The sequence below is a fragment of the Hevea brasiliensis genome, chromosome 18, assembly GCF_030052815.1.
Source record: "Hevea brasiliensis isolate MT/VB/25A 57/8 chromosome 18, ASM3005281v1, whole genome shotgun sequence".
Classification (NCBI taxonomy): Eukaryota; Viridiplantae; Streptophyta; class Magnoliopsida; order Malpighiales; family Euphorbiaceae; genus Hevea; species Hevea brasiliensis.
The window spans coordinates 45,173,502-45,193,318 of NC_079510.1; the positions used below are offsets into that span (position 1 = coordinate 45,173,502).

A 19,817-nucleotide genomic window follows, 5' to 3' on the forward strand; every position below is an offset into this window, starting at 1 on the left:
TAATTAATTTTTAATTTTTTTAATATATGTTATACATTATTTATATTCATTGTATTAATTTAAATTTTTATATAATTTTTTATTATTTTTTATGTGACATAATATAATATATCTCTTTATATTACAAAGCAGGTTAAATTTTCATTAAAAGTTATTGTGCAACTCTTTTCAAAAAGAGCTTGGCTTATTGATTAATATTATTATGCTCATTTTATTAATTATTATTAAATTTAATCTAATATAAATTTAATTTTATATTAATTATATATATATTTTTTTATAAAATTTAATACATGGGCAGCATTTATTAACAGATTTCCATCAATTTGTTAGAAGTTTAATCGAGTGGCTAATGCTATAAATTTTTGCCCAAATTGGAAATAATTCGCACCTTGAAACTCTCACTTTTTTTATGTTCAACTCATTCTTGGCATATACTAGGAGGGTGAGTTTATCTTTATTAATTATGCATACACCACGAAATAAAGAGCCTTTCTCGAAGAAAAGCTAAGGCCGGTTATTAAAATAGTTTTTGCAGGTGCAATTTTTGAAATTCCCAGGTATAAAGAAAATGTGGAAGCTTGAGGTAGCCAAGGGCGATGATTCTTTGCTGTTTAGCACCAACAATTTTGTTGGCAGACAAGTATGGAAATTCGACCGTGATTATGGTACGCCTGAGGAACTTGAACAACTCCAAAAAGCAAGAGAGAATTTCTCACAAAACCGATTTCAAGTTAAAGCAAGCAGTGATGTTTTCAAGAATTTGCAGGTGATAATGATAGATGAAATTAATTAATTAATTATTTGTCAGTGCGTCTTTATCTTGAACATTACATAACAAGTCTAACGAACTTTTTGTCTTCTTCTGGATTTGAACTTGAAAACAGCTTATCAAAGAAAGTGGAATTGATCTTCTCAGTATACCAGCAGTCAGATTGGGAGACAAAGAAGATGTAACTGTTGAAAAAACTGAAACTGCTTTGAGGAAAGCTTTTCGATTCACCTCAGCGATCCAAGCAAGTGACGGCCACTGGCCTTCTGAATTTTCAGCACAATTGTTTCTAACACCTCCTTTGGTACGTAGAGAAAGACTTGATTACAGTTTCAGACTTGGTTTCACCGATGTATTACTTCTTCTTCTTTCAATTTTCATGGAAGTATCCATATTCTAAACAACTTATTAAAGATGTAACAAAAATATATATATGCAGATTATATGCCTGTACGTCACCCGAACACTGGACACAATGCTGTCGTTTGAACATAAAAAAGAAATGCTTCGCTACATTTATAATCATCAGGTATATAAGTACTTAATTATGCATATAAAAAAAATATTTCTTTACCTTTAATTTAATGTCTAATAGTTAATGCACATGGTTTATTAAATAATCATGAGTTCGCAGAATGAAGATGGTGGATGGGGATTCCACATAGAGAGCCATAGCACAATGTTATGCACAGCACTAAACTACGTTGCACTGCGTTTGCTTGGCGAAGAACCCGAGGGTGGCAAAGATGGGGCAGTAGCAAAGGGCCGAAAATGGATACTTGACCACGGGGGTGCCATAAGTATACAAATCTGGGGAAAGATATACTTATCGGTGAACAAACAAAACTATTAAAAAATTTCTTTTTTAGTAAATACAGAAAAATTTTATTATCATCAAGATTTACACTGTTCTGCAGAGCAAATTCCTGGATAAATAGTTAACATGTTAAATTATTATTTCCCTGAATATAAATATGATAGTAATCGAGGTATTTCATTACAAATAAAATCATGCATGGTAGATCACACTTAAGATTTTATATATCTAAAATATATCAAACTAAAATAATGAAGCATCTATCGACATGAAGTATCTGGTTAAATTTATTTTTGTTGATTATATATTTACATAAAAAAATATAGACAATATCTATATATTAAACACTTTTCTCTTTTATTTTTTAATATTGAATATACAGGGGATCTACTAAAATCATGGAAAGAAAATCACAAGCACATATTTATTTATTACTGACAACAATTATCTATCAATTGGGGAATTAGAAAGTAGAGAAATATGGGATTAAAAAAAAAAAAGTAAAGAAATAGAATTGCACATGATACAATTTCATTTTTTTCTCTATATCAAAGAAAAGAGGTATGAGTTGTGACTTTGAGAAAAATCTTGAAGGTGCTGGGAGTGTACGAATGGGCAGGCTGCAACCCTGTGCCTCCAGAATTGCTGCTTGTCCCGTCGTTTCTTCCTTTTAGTTCAGGTAACCAAACGATTTTCAATAACTTTATAGAATTTATAGAGACATAATTTCAATACAATTAATTTATTTTTAAAAAGTCATCATAAATTTTTATTTTTTAAAATATAAAAATTAATTTTTTATATTTTAACAATTTAAATCTAATTAAGTAAAAAATTACAATCTTTTAATATTATTTTAAAATTTTATTTATCATATTTTTAAAATAAATTAAAGTTCTATTTATTTCACAAAAAATACTTTATTAAAAAATATTTTTCACATTTTTTAACATTTGAAGTACTCAGAAAAATAAGTGAATTAAAAATATATTCCTAACTAAATGAAAAATTAAGTCATTTTTAAAAAAAAAATAATAATTTATTTTTTAAAAAAAGAAAATTTTTAAATTTTTAAATTTTGAAAATATACATAATGATATAATTAAATATTATTAATTTAACATTTAAACAAACAACAAAATATTTTCTTTAAAAATATTTTGAAAACAATATTTTTTTTAAATTATATATATAAATTATTTTTCACAAAATAAAAAATTACATTGTTTAATTTGCAACAATCGCTTATGCAAATTCAGCGAAATTGTGGTGTTACTTGCGCACGATTTACACTCCTATTGCGTACTTGTACGGGAAGAGATTTGTGGGGCCAATCACCAATCTCGTTGTAGCCATAAGGAGCGAAATTTACATCCAGCCCTACGATCAAATAGATTGGAATAAAGCTCGGCATTTATGTTTACAGGTCTCTCTCTAACTATATCAGATTTTGAGTTGAAACTCTGATAATAATTTTTATTTTGTTAAAAATTATAAGCTTATATGAATTTATGAAAATGATGCAGGAAGATCTCTACATTCCTCGTTCTCTGGTACAAAATGTGATATGGGACGGTCTTTATTACATTGGCGAGGCACTTGTTAAACGTTGGCCATTTTCCAAGCTAAGAGAGAAAGCTCTGGAAAAAGCAATGAGGCACATTCGCTGTGAAGATGAAAATACCAGATATTTGACTCATGCATGCTTGGAAAAGGTATATCATCGTCTTCTACAGGGACTCTGGTTAATGGCACTCCTAAAATATTGTCTTTTAGATATAAATACATTGAAACAAATAAGATATTTAGTATTAATCATTATTATTTGAGGTAAAATTTTATTAGTATTTAAATATTATATTATTTATTTCTATTAGTTCATTTTTTAAAACAAAAAAATTATTAATCTCTAAATATTATATTATTTATTTCTACTAATTAACTTTTCCAGATAAAAATTTATTAATCTCTAAATATATAATTATTTATTTCTAATAATTAATTTTTGAGGCAAAACTTGTGAGTCTCTAAATATTATATTATTTATTCTAATGACTTATTTTTTTAGACAAAAATTTATTAATTTCTAAATATTATATTATTTATTTTTAATAATTAATTTTTTGAGATAAAAGTTTATTAGTCTCTAAATGTATAATTATTTATTTCTAATGAATATTTTTTTCAAGCAAAACTTATTATTCTCTAAATGTTATTTATTTCTAATAATTAATTTTTTGATGTAAAACTTATTAGTTTCTAAATATTATATTATTTATTTCTAATTCATTAAGATCAACTTTATTTATATAAGAAGTTTTAAGGTTTTTGTTTTTAATTTGTCACTGAAAATTCCCTTTTCATATTAAAAAAATTTTGATAACTAATATATATATATATATATATATATATGTATATGTATAAATTATATATGGTTGAATAAAAAAGTGATTTTTAAAAAATTAAACATGTAAATACATATGTATATATATTTATATTGTTTTATATTCGTATATATTAAAATAAAGAAATTATATTTTTCTTTTAATCTATATAATTAAAGCTTTTAATCAACATATTGTTATTATATAGTTATTGAGCTAACAAGTGTTATTAATTTCTTAAAAAAAAAACTCAAAAATTTGATAAAAACACTTTTACCAATAAACTACAAATATTTTGATGATTTGAATTTATTAATTATACATATATTAATATTTTTTTTAATTATTATTTTTAATTAAATTTATACTTAAAAATATATAAATACTATAATAAATATAATAAAATTTGATTATATAATATAATATGATATTAATTCTTTGTTATAGTAAAATATTTATATGATCAATTGAAAATTTAAATTCTAAATTATAAATTAAAAAAATAATAATTTGTAAAAAAAGAAAAAAAGCAATGTCTCACATTGTTTTTTCAAAAATTTGAGAGGTGATAATTTTCCTATAAAAGGCAATCCTCTCCCTTGTATATTTCAAGTAAAAAGTGGAGTCTAAATATGAGGCCCTCTAGTTATATTTTATTTTTTAAAAATTATATTTATTTATTTTTAAATAATATTTATTATTTTTAGTAATTTAAATAAATTTCATTTAAGTTATAATAGTAAATAAATATTATATTATTAAAGATAAATAAATGCATTTATATTAATAATTAATGATATGAAGAAATTAATATATAATGACAAGATAATTTATTTTTAGAAAATAGTATTAGAGACAAATTTATTTGATTCTAAAAGTAAATTTAGAAATCTTAGTATAACAATTAAAGTCAATTTTATTTGTCTTTAAAAACAAATTTAGGGGAAAATAATATAATTTATTAAAATGAAAAGGGAGACAATTTTTTTTGTCTCTATAAGTTATTAATATAGATAAATATATTTGTCTCTGAAGATTAAATTAATATCAAATATATATTTGTCTCCATAACTGTCTCTAATTATATTTAGGGACAACAATAAATGAGATAAATAATTATTTGTCTCTAAAAATATATAGAGATAAATAAATAATTTTTTTAGTCAAAATTTTTAGTCTCAATATAATAATTTTGGTGTAATAAGGTTACAAGCTTTATTTCAATGGTATTTATATCAAGACTATAAAGTCTCACTCTCTACTTAGTGCTCAAAACACCTCACACTCATAAGCTTTAGAGATGATTGATAAGGCTGCTTACATGGCTCAAGGTCACAAATAGAATAACTTTAGTCTTTAGTTAAAAAAAATTAAAAAAAAAAAAAAAAACCTGACCACGTGACCCTATCATGCTTTAATGTTGATGATTAGATTGAGGGGGCGAGTGTATAACATTTTTTTATCGATCAGGCTTTGCATATGTTTGCTTACTGGGCAGAAGATCCAACTCAAGAAGCATTCAAGCTTCACCTTCCTAGAGTTCCTGATTACTTATGGGTTGCTGAAGATGGAATGAAGATGCAGGTTTGATGAGTATCAACTTAATTAACACTATTATCATTAGTCAATTTGCCAAGCTAATTAATTAATTAGGTGATTATATCTCAGCGCCAAGACTAAATATAATGTTTACTAACCTTGTTGCTCTGATGAACAAAGAATTTGGGATGCCAGCTGTGGGATGCTGTATTTGCAACTCAAGCAGTTATGGAAAGTGATTTTACTGATGAATATGGTTCTACCCTCAGAAAGGCGCATGAGTTCATCAAACAAACTCAGGTTTCTTCCCATAATAATAAAAATAATATATATATATATACTTATGCAAAAGACTATTGCTGCTCAAGCTTAAAGAATTGTTAACAAACCTCTATAATTTATTGTTGATTTTGATTTTAGATACTGGAAAATCGATCTGGAGATTACAAAGATATGTACTGGTATATTAGTAAAGGAGCATGGCCTCTCGCTGATGGAGATCAGGGTTGGCAAGTCTCTGACTGCACAGCTGAAGCACTAAAGGTAATATTGAGGCAAGTTTTGCCTCAAGTAGGCAGCCCAATACAATGAAAGCTTGGGATGTATCATATGAGGTCTTAGGAGACTTTATATTGCAGGCCTTTTTTTTTCATTGATCTGCACTTTGATTTCCAGACGACGTAGCCCTAAAAATACTTTTATTATACCATTCAGAAATCACTCTTAACTTAAAAGTTTAAGTTTTAAGCTTGAAGTTAAGAGTCTCGAGAATAGTTGTATATCTCTAAGAAACACACTGAATCAAAACTGATTGGTTTGCAGGTTTTACTTTTGATGTCAGAAATGCCATCAGAGATGGTTGGTAACAGCGTTGAAGCAAAACGATTATATGATGCTGTGGATTTCCTCCTCACTTTACTGGTAATAATATGCTGTGGATATGCATCTCATGTCTCCATCAAGGCGTATATTTCTCATATATTCCTACTAATTTCCAATACATTATTGTCTTGCGATTTATAGAGCAAAAATGGTGGTTTTTCAATTTGGGAGCCAGCAAGTCCTCATCCATGGTTGGAGGTGTATATATATATCATACAAAACCCAATATCTACATTTCCATTATCCTTATTATAATTAAACTTCTTGTGTCTCCCTTTCCCAGCTGTTGAATCCTACTGAAGCTTTTAGTGGCGTAGTGGTTGAAATTGAGTATGTAGCTATATATATCTGCCTTTTTCCCATCATATATATGTGGAAAATAAAATTTCGCAAGGGAAAAAATGTGCAAAATTAACAATTTTCTAATTCCAGATGTGTTGAGTGCACTGGATCTATCCTCCAGGCTCTTGTATTGTTTAAAAGATTATATCCCAGATACCGGACGAAAGAAGTAGAAATTGCTGTGGCTAAAGCAACAGATTACATTGAAAATGCACAGAAGAGCGATGGATCATGGTATATATACTTCATACCCTTATATTATGTATATATATACTCTTGCATTTTGTAAATTTTGTGATGTGTATTAAAATTGTATTAATTGGCAGGTATGGGAATTGGGGGATTTGCCACACATATGCTGCATTTTTTGCATTAAGAGGTTTGGCTGCTGCTGGGAAGACTTGCCGCAACAGCGAAATAGTACGTAAAGCTTGTGATCTTCTGCTTTCAAAACGAGTAAAGAAATCAGGAGGCTGGGGAGAAAGCTACCTTTCGTGCAGAAATTTAGTAAGCAATTTACTCATCTCACATAACATGAATTTTTCTGTAGCCTTAAATATATATATAATCTCACAATTTTTCACATGTTTGATGATTCAGGAATACATACAACTTGAAGGAAATCGATCAAATCTGGTACAAACTGCATGGGCTATGATGGGTCTGATTCATGCGGGGCAGGTTGATTTTAGATTAATTACTGTTTCTGTACATCATTTGGCCTAATTAAATTTATAATTTATTTATTTATTTATTCATTAATCAGGCTGAAAGGGATCCCACGCCTTTACATGAAGCAGCAAAACTACTTATCAACTCGCAGCTTGAAACCGGTGAATTTCCCCAGCAGGTAAATTCATTTGGCCACTAGTTCTTGTTCCTTGCACCATTAGAGATGATTCCATGCTCATCAGTTTATTAATTTGCAGGAAATCACAGGGGCGTCCTTGAAGACTTGCATGTTACATTACGCTTCGTATAGGAATATATTTCCACTATGGGCTTTGGGCTTATACAGGAAACATGTGCTCTGCTCTCACCAAAAGCCGTAGTGCCCTTTTCTCTTCAAAATGCTCGTCTTATAATAAATTCAAGCAAAACCAAACCTAATGTAAAATTTATCAATATTTCCTTATTGTTCAAAAGATATTTGTAGAATAAGATATATTGATATATTATAAAATAATTGCAAGTTCCATTTATGAATTTCATGTGCTGAAGTCAATTATTTCACTTCTAAATCTAATATCTTCGTAATATTATTAGAAAAATTACAAAATAAAATAATATTTATCTTCATAAAGGATATCAATTATGTTAGTCAAATATTAATAAAAGGGCCCATTCAGGATTGAGATTGAAACTATTTTAAAAATAATTATAATTTTTTTAGTTGTTATTATTGTTAAAATACGTTAAATTTAAATTAAATTCAAAATTTAAAAGTTTTTAATAAATATTTTTCAAATTAGACTCCAAATGAATAAAGTTATAAAGAGAAAGTGGCGTGGGCCTGAGTCTGGGCCAGAGCCAGGCTTCTGGCCAGGCCCAGTTTCATGTGCTCTATCATGGGTGTCTAAGCTAAAGCTAGTACTACGGACAAGGGAAAGTATCAACGAAACGCAAGTGCCCATTTCCGGCGAGAAAGATCAAGGAATTGCTCTCGAAGCAAACGATTTTATTGAGAGAAGAATTGGAAAATGGCAGCGATAACGAGTGCATTGATAGCAGTGGCAGGACTCGTACTTGGATGGATAGCTATAGAGATCGCCTGCAAACCTTGTCTGGAAAAAGGCCGTCAAGCTATTGATCGATCTCTTAATCCCGATTACGACCCCGACGACGATACCGTTTCTTCTGACGTCCGCGCCCCTCTCAACCCTAACCCTGATCCAGATCTCCAAGAACACCATCCCAATCCCAACCCAAATCCCAAGGCTGCTGATGTCGAACCCTCTGCTGCTTCAATTCCAATAAAGGTCATCTGATCTTCATTTCTGCCTGAAAGGATATTGGTTTTTTTCTTAATTTTCACTATTTTTAACCCTTTTTTTCCTCCTCTTGCTAAGAAATGAAATGAAAATGTGGATGAAGATTAAAAAAAAAAAAAAAAATCTCTTTCTGGGTGTTTGATAGGTGTGGGATGATTATGTTTTAGATAGAATTGGATCATGAGATTGTGTATGCTTGTAACTGAGAAATTGTTTCCAAATCTTGTAGAACTTTGAAGTCCTTCCAGTACTCTGGCTTCTTTAAAATGGATTCTTTTCCATATCATAATCTCAAAGATAAGAAATTGCTAATTTCATCCTTAATTTCACTTGAATATTTTTTTTTATTGCGTTTCTGCATTTCAAAATCTTAAGCTGGCATTTTGTTGGGCTCAAACTCTAGACATTGGCCAGAGCGAGGGATGTCTTGCACGCTAGACTAAACCTGGCCGACATTTCACTTGGACTACAATTGATATAATTATATGCTAGACATGATTATTACCGTTGTAACACATTGAAATGTAATTGGAATATACTTTGCTTCATATTAACCTTTTTTAATATTTCAGTCCCTTTACTTGGCTTTATTCATTTTCCTCACTTCCAAAACAAAAATTTAATGGAAAAATCAAGTCCTTCAAAATGGACCAAAAACATATACCGACTCCCAATTGTAATTTCACCAATGATCAGCAACAAAACAATCACGAGTGACTAGCAAGGGTCATTCAATCCTAATATTATCTGCAGTGATGAAGACATCAAGAAAGCAATGGAGAGTACTGCACAAGGTTTTCATACAATGGAAAAACCTGTGACGTTATTTCAACATTGACCATTCAGTTTATGGGGAGTAAGAATCCACCTTCAGTTCTGTGAAGCTCCATTTCCCCTCATTCCCAAACATGTCAAAAGCCTATCGCTTCTCACTTCTCTCCGAATTGTACGGAAATCTTTTTTCTTTCAAATCATTTTCCCCTTTCTCCCATTTAAGCGTCAGTTATTTGAAGCAACTCAAAAAGTCTTATAACAGGAAGCGAAGAATAAACGAGAAGCTTAATATGCTTTACGATTATATTGTTGACTGCAACAAAATTAAACCACTACAAGTTAACTGTACGTTCATCGGACAGGGATTGAGTAGCCTCTTAAAGAGGTCAGACATCTCCCGTGTCATTTACAAGAAGATTTTTTAGTGCCGCAAAATGAATTATGCTAGGTAATTGTATATTTGAGGGTTGCTCTTGTCTCGCAACAGGTACTCCCTGTCGATGAGGCTCTCTATCCTTTTCTTCAAATCCGCTGGCTTGATAGGAAACTTAAGCTGTTAAACATAAGAAACAAAATTTTCATCAAAATCATAGTTCATTTTGATACAGCTTAAAAAATGGGTTAGTTGACATCCTCCGGTCAGTTTACTCAGGTCACTGATGGCTGGTTTAATTGCAATGTTAACACTTTTCAATCCCCAATGAAGAAACAGGTCAGAACTCAGAATACAATTAAAATGCATTTTGGATGGGAAATTTGAAATCCAGGATCTGAACGAGTATATGAATCAAATTTTATAATTTGAGATTTTGACTCGGAATGTGTGTGGCTTCCATATTACGTTGATTCAGTTTACATGCTCAAGGCAAATAAAATGGAATATACTTACCTGTTGGAAGAGTTCAGTAATCAGAAGTGTGTGACTTAGTACTTTCCTTGTCTTCATTATCCGAACAATAGCAGCATCAACCTGCAGCATGCGTAGCAATATCACATATAGTTCACCTGGCTAGTTCTCAGCATTTTTAGAGAACTTTTTACAGCGCACAGACAATTATGTTGAGAAGGTGAACCTGGTATTGTCGGTCTTGAAATACTCTCTCAGTGGTGCTTGTGTTCTCCTCTACAGTTTCCTTCGTCTGGATTGCATTGACCTGCATCCCCAAATGACAGTTAGCTTCAAGCTCTAAAATATGATTGACAAAAAAAAATGCATGCAGGTTAACCACAACCTTTCTAAGTAATTAATTTAGAGTGATGAAGATACTGAAGCTTTTAAAGTGAGTAAAGCATTTGACCATGGTCACTTTTGGCATTAACAATATTTATGCAAAAGCTTAACACAATCAGATAAATAGCCACTGCATATACCAACATAACAAACATATGTAGCTTTATACGATACAGAGGAGCAGTAAATCCCTCGTTGAAAACAAACGAATCATCATCCTCCACATCCCTCCCTTTAGGCAGCTGTCAAATATAAATTTAATGATAAAAAGGGCCAGGAAAACTAACATCTACCAACCTCGTCAAAACAAGAAATAAGAAAACAAAATGTACAAATTATTGCAACACAGATGACCGCCACCAACCTTTTGCAGGACACGAACTTTTCCACATGCAAGAGACTGCAAAGTCCGTCTCAGTTCTATGTCCTCTATGCTAGTGGCATCCTTAATATCTTGAAAGCTAAGCTTTTGGGCATCATTAAACAACATCAAAACGACAGTCTGGCACACAACACATAAAGCCCTGAACTATTAGAATGCGTCCACTTGTGCAGGTCATGGAGAAATCACAGGAGCAAAGAGAAAAGACCATGAAAAAGTAAAGGGTAGAAGACTATGAAACCAGCCTGAAATAGAGAAACTGCCAGCTCCTTTTTACCTTTCGGAAATTCAGCTTTCAACACACAGTGACCAAATGAATTTTGCCACATTAAGCGCCTGCCACTATATTTACTTAAGTAGAATTCTTTGAAAATATCGTGTAGCATATAGGGAATTAGGCATCAGATGATCATTTATTGAATGCTCATAAAGACTATTTGACTTGTAAAAAAAAAACAGCTACTGGGTAACTTGTGCACAACCTGATAGACATTTAGCTCGTGAGGAAGCCTAACATCCATGGGCGGATATGTAGGCCAGTACCTGCAACCAACTCAACAAACCAAGAATCAAAAATTGAGGCACCATGTATTGGCTAACAATACAATGCATACTTGGAATCTAAAATCGGCTTCTAAACCTACCCTGTTGTTAAAACATGGACACTCATCTCAATCCCTGATGGAAGTTTTGTCCTTGCCAGGGATGATTGTTTGAAGGATTCATTTATCTCCTTTGAAAGTTCAATATCCTGCAAAAGAATTTACCAAAGGATGCACTTTATCACATACCCATATGATTTTACCATATGGTTGGCAACTTGACATGTGTTATAGAGAGAGAGAGAGAGAGAGAGAGAGAGAGAGAGAGAGATTTAATGGAGGTTTGTAACAATATGGATAACCTCAATTCCAATTGCCTAGACACTTTTATTCCTCCATACTTGAAAAATTGAGACTTATTCAAAAAGCAACTTACCATGATGTGCTTCTTTCCTATTATAACAGTGTACTTGTTATAAAAGTACAAGCTAATATACATTAGTCCACCCAAAATTGCTGCCAAGCATTTATTTTTGACCTCTCCCGCTCAAATTTAGTACCCATCAACAATATGGTACAACACACCGAGTACATGACAGTACTAGTATGATACCATATTACAGTATAAAAAGTAGGCTTAGCATACTTATTAGTAGCTAAGCAGTCCCTCATTTGCATTTAGTCAAACCAGAATGATTCCTACCAAAACCATGCAAATGCACATTCAGTCAATCATAGATATGCATTGCACTGCAAACATTTCCCAACACATGCTTCAACACAGCAACACACCTATTAACCTGTTTTCATTTGTAAAGATTAAAATTCTCTCTCTCTCTCATGAGCACCATGGCAGGGAAAATTGTGCTGATTGACAATAGCCAGTACACAAGGGGACATGTTACCTATAAAACGCATTTAATTTGGAACAAGAGGACTACATTTTTGCAACCTAGGGGAAATGTTGCCCACACCAGGATAAAAAAAAAAAAGAGGGAGAGAAATTAAAATCATCCCAACTTTAATCTGAGTATTTCAGATGCATGCTACACCTCTACTGGGGACTTCAGAATGAAAATTTCTTAGGGCTAATGACCAAAAAAGGGTGTCCCATTGGATGAGGCTTCTCACTCTGTGGACTATGGACGTAAGCAGCCTTCCCCTTGCACTAATCTGAGTATTTCCTTGCTTTGTAATTGTGACCCCCAAGACACACTGGAGCAGCATTACCATTGCATCAAACCTCACCCTCCTGGGAGGCACTAATAGCTATATGAAATTTATATTTTTGTAGCAATAAATTAACAGCTTGGCATTATAGGTCATAATGGCAACATGGAACAATTATTAATCCTAGAAAAAAAATTTATATTAACATACACACCTTAAACATTCCTTCAAGTTTGTTTGTAAACTGGCTGCCGCACTCGGTCTTCAGCTGCAGTAGCAATTCAAACCTGTTAATATGATCAATAGAAGATAAGGATTAAGAACATATGTGAAAATATCAGTCCTTAACCTTTGATATCATAGATTTTTCTGCATCGATAGAAGCACTTTTTCCCAATAGTAGTCTTTTAGCAAGATCTTTCTTATAAAATGCTTCAAACACATCCTTGCCCTTCATAAACAGAAAAGAACAGAAAAGGGAAAAAAAAAAGTCATGCATGAGCCTCAGCAAGACATTTTCTAGAACACAACCAGAGATGATTTAAATAAAAAAAAAAGGGTAGATGATTTTAAATAAGTGCTAGAGTAAATATGTTAATTTCTGGTCAAACAGATCAAATTACCTGAATAAACCTGAACAAAACCAAAACTTTATCAAGCGTACCCTCCAACTCCTCTTCAGAGGTTCCCTTATTTCCAGCACGAAGCTTCTCATCCAGAAACTTTGCAATCAGCTCAGCCGGCCGGTTCTATTAAAGGGAGAACAAAATAAATTCTTAGCCAGAAAACTTGAAAATAATAACACAGAATTAGCAGTTTCAACCAGCTAACCTAGAATCATTCTTGAGGTTGACATCAATTATTCGACTACCAGTTTCAGCTAACCTAGAATCTGACTTCCCGAAAGACTTGATTGATGGTTTGAATTTTCTTTTATTGTTAATCAATTTAAAAATATAATATATGGAACAAAAATTATTTTAATTTTCAAGAATGAAATTTTGCACATAGACGCCGTAGTAATTTAACCATTTTAATGCTTAACCACCGACGATCCATTTCAATGCGACTGAATAAATTCAGATTTTGATTGATGTAAAATATTATTATATTAAAAAAATATATATTTTATGTGTAATAGGCTTAGTTAATTATATGCGATTTTCTTTATGAATTTTAAATTTTTATACATCATTAATTAAAAATTTAGATGAAAATAATCTATACCTTTGTAATGAGCACTGATAGTTTAATATTTTACTCATTTGCATAATAATTTTAAGTTTATATAATTAAAATGTGTATAATTGACTTACATTTATAAATATATATACATATTTTTCATTAAATCATTCATTTGAATTCATTCTACTGCTAATATAATAATAAAATTTAAAGTTTCATTTTTATAAATAATATTAGTTATGTCTTCAACATATGGTAGTTTCATGAAAAAATATAAACCAATATTCAGTCACTGATGCTCACCAAATAAGCATTATCAAAATCTAAAACTTAATATCTCTAAATTCTAATTGATTTCTCTCATATTTATAATGGAAAATGATTCAGAGATCAATTTAATCCGCATTAAATATAAATAGATACCTTACTAGTGATCTACCCATTTTAATGTCTAACCACCAACTACCCATTGAATAAACTCAGATTTTGATTGATGCAAAATATTATTATATTAAAAAAAATATATTTCATGTGTGACAGGCTTAGTAAATTATATGTGATTTTTTTTATGAATTTTGAATTTTTTATATATCATTAATTAAAAAATCTAGACAAAAATAATTTATGCCATTGTAATGAGTACCAGTATTTTAATATTTTACTCATATGCATAATAATTTTAAGCTTATACAATTAAAATGTGTATAATTGACGCACATTCTTACATTTATAAATATATGTGCATATTTTTCATTAAATCATTCACTTAAATCCATTCTACTTCTAATATAATTTTAAAATTTATAGTTTTATTTTTATAAATAATATTAGTTATGTCTTCAACATATGGTAGTTTCATGAAAAAATATAAACCAATATTCAGCCGCTGATGCTCACCAAATAAGCATTATCAAAATCTAAAACTTAATATCTCTAAATTCTAATTGATTTCTCTCATATTTTATAATGGAAAATGATTGAGAGATCAATTTGATCCGCATTAAATATAAATAGATACCTTACTGGTGATCTACCCATTTTAATGCCTAACCACCAACTACCCATTGAATAAACTTAGATTTTGATTGATGCAAAATATTATTATATTAAAAAAATATTTCATGTGTGTGACAGCTTAGTAAATTATATGTGATTTTTTTTATGAATTTTGAATTTTTTATATATCATTAATTAAAAAATCTAGACAAAAATAATTTATGCCATTGTAATGAGTACCAGTATTTTAAAATTTTACTCATATGCATAATAATTTTAAGCTTATACAATTAAAATGTGTATAATTGACGCACATTCTTACATTTATAAATATATGTGCATATTTTTCATTAAATCATTCACTTGAATCCATTCTACTGCTAATATAATTATAAAATTTAAAGTTTCATTTTTATAAATAATATTAGTTATGTCTTCAACATATGGTAGTTTCATAAAAAAATATAGACCTATATTCAGCCGCTGATGCTCACCAAATAAGCATTATCAAAATCTAAAACTTAATATCTCTAAATTCTAATTGATTTCTCTCATATTTATAATGAAAAATTATTGAGAGATCAATTTGATCCGCATTTAATATAAATAGACACCTTACTAGTGATCGACCTATTTCAATGCCGAACCACCAACTACCCATTGAATAAACTCAGATTTTGATTGATGCAAAATATTATTATAATAAAAATATATATATTTCATGTGTGACAGGCTTAGTAAATTATATGCGATTTTTTTTATGAATTTTGAATTTTTTATATATCATTAATTAAAAAATCTAAAAGAAAATAATTTATGCCTTTGTAATGAGTACCGGTATTTTAATATTTTACTCATCTGCATAATAATTTTAAGCTTATACAATTAAAATGTGTATAATTGACGCACATTCTTACATTTATAAATATATGTGCATATTTTTCATTAAATTATTCACTTAAATCCATTCTACTGCTAATATAATTATAAAATTTAAAGTTTCATTTTTATAAATAATATTAGTTATGTTTTCAACATATGGTAGTTTCATGAAAAAATATAAACCTATATTCAGCCGCTGATGCTCACCAAATAAGCATTATCAAAATCTAAAACTTAATATCTCTAAATTCTAATTGATTTCTCTCATATTTTATCATGGAAAATGATTGAGAGATCAATTTGATCCGCATTTAATATAAATAGACACCTTACTAGTGATTTACCCATTTTAATGCCTAGCCACCAACTAGCCATTGAATAAACTCAGATTTTGATTGATGCAAAATATTATTATATTAAAAAATATATATTTCATGTGTGACAGGCTTAGTAAATTATATGTGATTTTTTTTATGAATTTTGAATTTTTTATATATCATTAATTAAAAAATCTAGACGAAAATAATTTATGCCATTGTAATGAGTACCGGTATTTTAATATTTTACTCATTTGCATAATAATTTTAAGCTTATACAATTAAAATATGTATAATTGATGCACATTCTTACATTTATAAATATATGTGCATATTTTTCATTAAATCATTCACTTGAATCCATTCTACTGCTAATATAATTATAAAATTTAAAGTTTTATTTTTATAAATAATATTAGTTATGTCTTCAACATATTGTAGTTTCATGAAAAAATATAAACTTATATTCAGCCGCTGATCCTCACCAAATAGGCATTATCAAAATCTAAAACTTAATATCTCTAAATTCTAATTGATTTCTCTCATATTTTATAATAGAAAATGATTGAGAGATCAATTTGATCTGCATTTAATATAAATAGACATCTTACTAGTGATCTATCCATTTTAATGCCTAACCACCAACTACCCATTGAATAAACTCAGATTTTGATTGATGCAAAATATTATTATATTAAAAAAATATATATTTCATGTGTGATAGGCTTAGTAAATTATATGCGATTTACTTTATGAATTTTGAATTTTTTATATATCATTAATTAAAAAATCTAGACGAAAATAATTTTTGCCTTTTAATGAGTACCGGTATTTTAATATTTTACTCATCTGCATAATAATTTTAAGCTTATACAATTAAAATGTGTATAATTGACGCACATTCTTACATTTATAAATATATGTGCATATTTTTCATTAAATCATTCACTTGAATCCATTCTACTGCTAATATAATTATAAAATTTAAAGTTTCATTTTTATAAATAATATTAGTTATGTCTTCAACATATTGTAGTTTCATGAAAAAATACAAACATATATTCAGCCGCTGATACTCACCAAATAAGCATTATCAAAATCCAAAACTTAATATCTCTAAATTCTAATTGATTTCTCTCATATTTAATAATGGAAAATGATTGAGATCAATTTGATCCGCATTTAATATAAATAGAGACCTTACTAGTGATCTATCCATTTTAAAGCCTAACCACCAACTACTCATTGAATAAACTCAGATTTTGATTGATGCAAAATATTATTATATTAAAAAATATATATTTCATGTGTGACAAGCTTAGGGGAGAGCAGTTTTCAGTTTAAACCGACAAACCGAACCGAACCGATTGAATTCGGTTCAATCGGTTTGGTTTTAAAATTCAATCGGTTCGGTTCGGTTCGGTTTATAATTTTGATAATTTCAGTTAATCGGTTCGGTTCGGTTATTTTCACAAAAAAAAATCAAAAAAACTGAACCAAACCGAAATTATTAATATATATAGGAAATCAAAAAAAAATCGAATCGAATTGAATCGAATTGAATCGAACCAAACCGAAATCAAAGAAAACCGAACCGAACCTTATGATTTTTGAGTTTTGATTTCTAATTTTTTTTGTTTTTATGTTTTTATTATTTAGATTTAATGTTAAAAATATGAAATTTTATAAATTTTGGTTAGATCGGTTTAAAACCGAGCAGAACCGATATTTATCGGTTCGATTCTGTTCGATTTTTTCTTATCAATCGGTTTGGTTCGATTTTTAAAATTTTTTATTTTCGATTTTTGGTTTTATCGGTTCGGTTCGGTTTGGAACCGAACCGACCGTTTGCACACCCCTAGACAGGCTTAGTAAATTATATGTGATTTTTTTTATGAATTTTGAATTTTTTATATATCATTAATTAAATAATCTAGACAAAAATAATTTATGCTATTGTAATGAGTACCGGTATTTTAATATTTTACTCATATGCATAATAATTTTAAGCTTATACAATTAAAATGTGTATAATTGACGCACATTCTTACATTTATAAATATATGTGCATATTTTGCATTAAATCATTCACTTGAATCCATTCTACTGCTAGTATAATTATAAAATTTAAAGTTTCATTTTTATAAATAATATTAGTTATGTCTTCAACATATGGTAGTTTCATGAAAAAATATAAACCTATATGCAGCCGCTGATGCTCACCAAATAAGCATTATCAAAATCTAAAACTTAATATCTCTAAATTCTAATTGATTTCTCTCATATTGTATAATGGGAAATTATTGAGAGATCAATTTGATCCGCATTTAATATAAATAAACACCTTACTATTGATCTACCCATTTTAATGCCTAACCACCAACTAGCCATTGAATAAACTCAGATTTTGATTGATGCAAAATATTATTATATTAAAAATATATATATATTTCATGTGTGACAGGCTTAGTAAATTATATGTGATTTTTTTATGAAATTTGAATTTTTTATATATCATTAATTAAAAAATCTAGACGAAAACAATTTATGACATTGTAATGAGTACCGGTATTTTAATATTTTACTCATTTGCATAATAATTTTAAGCTTATACAATTAAAATATGTATAATTGGCACACATTCTTACATTTATAAATATATGTGCATATTTTTCATTAAATCATTCACTTGAATCCATTCTACTGCTAATATAATTATAAAATTTAAAGTTTCATTTTTATAAATAATATTAGTTATGTTTTCAACATATGGTAGTTTCATGAAAAATATAAACCTATATTCAGCCACTGATGCTCACCAAATAAGCATCATCAAAATCTAAAACTTAATATCTTTCTCTCATATTTTATAATGGAAAATGATTGAGAGATCAATTTAATCCGCATTTAATATAAATAAACACCTTATTAGTGATCTACCCATTTTAATGCCTAACCACCAACTAGCTATTGAATAAACTCAGATTTTGATTGAAGCAAAATATTATTATAGTAAAAATATATATATTTCATGTGTGACAGGCTTTGTAAATTATATGTGATTTTTTTTATGAATTTTGAATTTTTTATATATCATTTATTAAAAAATCTAGACAAAAATAATTTATGCCATTGTAATGAGTACCGGTATTTTAATATTTTAATCATCTGCATAATAATTTAAGCTTATACAATAAAAATGTGTATAATTGATGCATATTCTTACATTTATAAATATATGTGCATATTTTTCATTAAATAATTCACTTGAATCCATTCAACTGCTAATATAATTATAAAATTTAAAGTTTCATTTTTATAAATAATATTAGTTATGTCTTCAACATATGGTAATTTCATGAAAATATATAAACCTATATTCAGCTGCTGATACTCACTAAATAAGCATTATCAAAATCTAAAACTTACTATCTCTAAATTCTAATTGATTTCTCTCATATTTTATAATGAAAAATGATTGAGAGATCAATTTGATCCACATTTAATATAAATCAACGAGAATAATAAAGTTAATTCATGTATAAAAGTTAAATTATTTTACTATAATACCTTTAGACTATTTTCATTGGAAAACATAAAAATTTAAAATT

At 28.8% G+C, this 19,817-nt stretch overlaps 3 protein-coding genes across 3 annotated transcripts; 2 read left to right on the forward strand and 1 right to left on the reverse strand.

The window, feature by feature from the left end:
* The first annotated feature begins 571 nt into the window (after positions 1-571).
* LOC110641786 (beta-amyrin synthase 1-like) lies at positions 572-7,932 on the forward strand. The gene is made up of 18 exons (XM_021793625.2): positions 572-769; positions 888-1,076; positions 1,212-1,301; positions 1,407-1,604; positions 2,184-2,268; positions 2,849-3,015; positions 3,116-3,304; positions 5,444-5,557; positions 5,693-5,812; positions 5,933-6,055; positions 6,335-6,433; positions 6,536-6,592; positions 6,678-6,724; positions 6,827-6,970; positions 7,063-7,243; positions 7,337-7,417; positions 7,503-7,586; positions 7,666-7,932. Exons 1-18 carry the CDS (start codon positions 572-574, stop codon positions 7,786-7,788), a joined length of 2,289 nt encoding a protein of 762 aa, XP_021649317.2. The 3' UTR covers positions 7,789-7,932.
* Positions 7,933-8,313: 381 nt separating this feature from the next.
* Positions 8,314-9,051, forward strand: LOC110641791 (uncharacterized). The gene has a single exon (XM_058140749.1). The coding sequence runs from the start codon at positions 8,437-8,439 to the stop codon at positions 8,722-8,724; it is 288 nt and encodes a 95-aa protein (XP_057996732.1). The 5' UTR covers positions 8,314-8,436; the 3' UTR covers positions 8,725-9,051.
* A 723-nt stretch (positions 9,052-9,774) lies between these two features.
* On the reverse strand, positions 9,775-13,885 carry LOC131169160 (cullin-4-like). The gene is made up of 12 exons (XM_058140576.1): positions 13,856-13,885; positions 13,450-13,575; positions 13,176-13,277; positions 13,041-13,094; positions 11,759-11,865; positions 11,596-11,657; positions 11,360-11,490; positions 11,097-11,234; positions 10,873-10,974; positions 10,575-10,655; positions 10,391-10,471; positions 9,775-10,054 (listed from the first exon to the last, which is right to left on the reverse strand). Exons 1-12 carry the CDS (start codon positions 13,883-13,885, stop codon positions 9,941-9,943), a joined length of 1,128 nt encoding a protein of 375 aa, XP_057996559.1. The 3' UTR covers positions 9,775-9,940.
* Between the last annotated feature and the right edge of the window lie 5,932 nt (positions 13,886-19,817).

Bases quoted from the DNA above. Each gene is read 5' to 3' on its own strand.
- LOC110641786 (XM_021793625.2), top strand. From the start codon at position 572: ATGTGGAAGCTTGAGGTAGCCAAGGGCGATGATTCTTTGCTGTTTAGC. The intron at 1,302-1,406 runs GTATATAAGTAC...ATGAGTTCGCAG, and splicing joins GCTACATTTATAATCATCAG to AATGAAGATGGTGGATGGGG. The intron at 3,305-5,443 runs GTATATCATCGT...TTTATCGATCAG, and splicing joins CTCATGCATGCTTGGAAAAG to GCTTTGCATATGTTTGCTTA.
- LOC110641791 (XM_058140749.1), top strand. From the start codon at position 8,437: ATGGCAGCGATAACGAGTGCATTGATAGCAGTGGCAGGACTCGTACTT.
- LOC131169160 (XM_058140576.1), bottom strand. From the start codon at position 13,885: ATGGATCGTCGGTGGTTAAGCATTAAAATG. The intron at 11,235-11,359 runs GCTGGTTTCATA...GTTGTGTGCCAG, and splicing joins TGGCAGTTTCTCTATTTCAG to ACTGTCGTTTTGATGTTGTT. The intron at 10,656-10,872 runs GTATATGCAGTG...TTGGGGATGCAG, and splicing joins TACATATGTTTGTTATGTTG to GTCAATGCAATCCAGACGAA.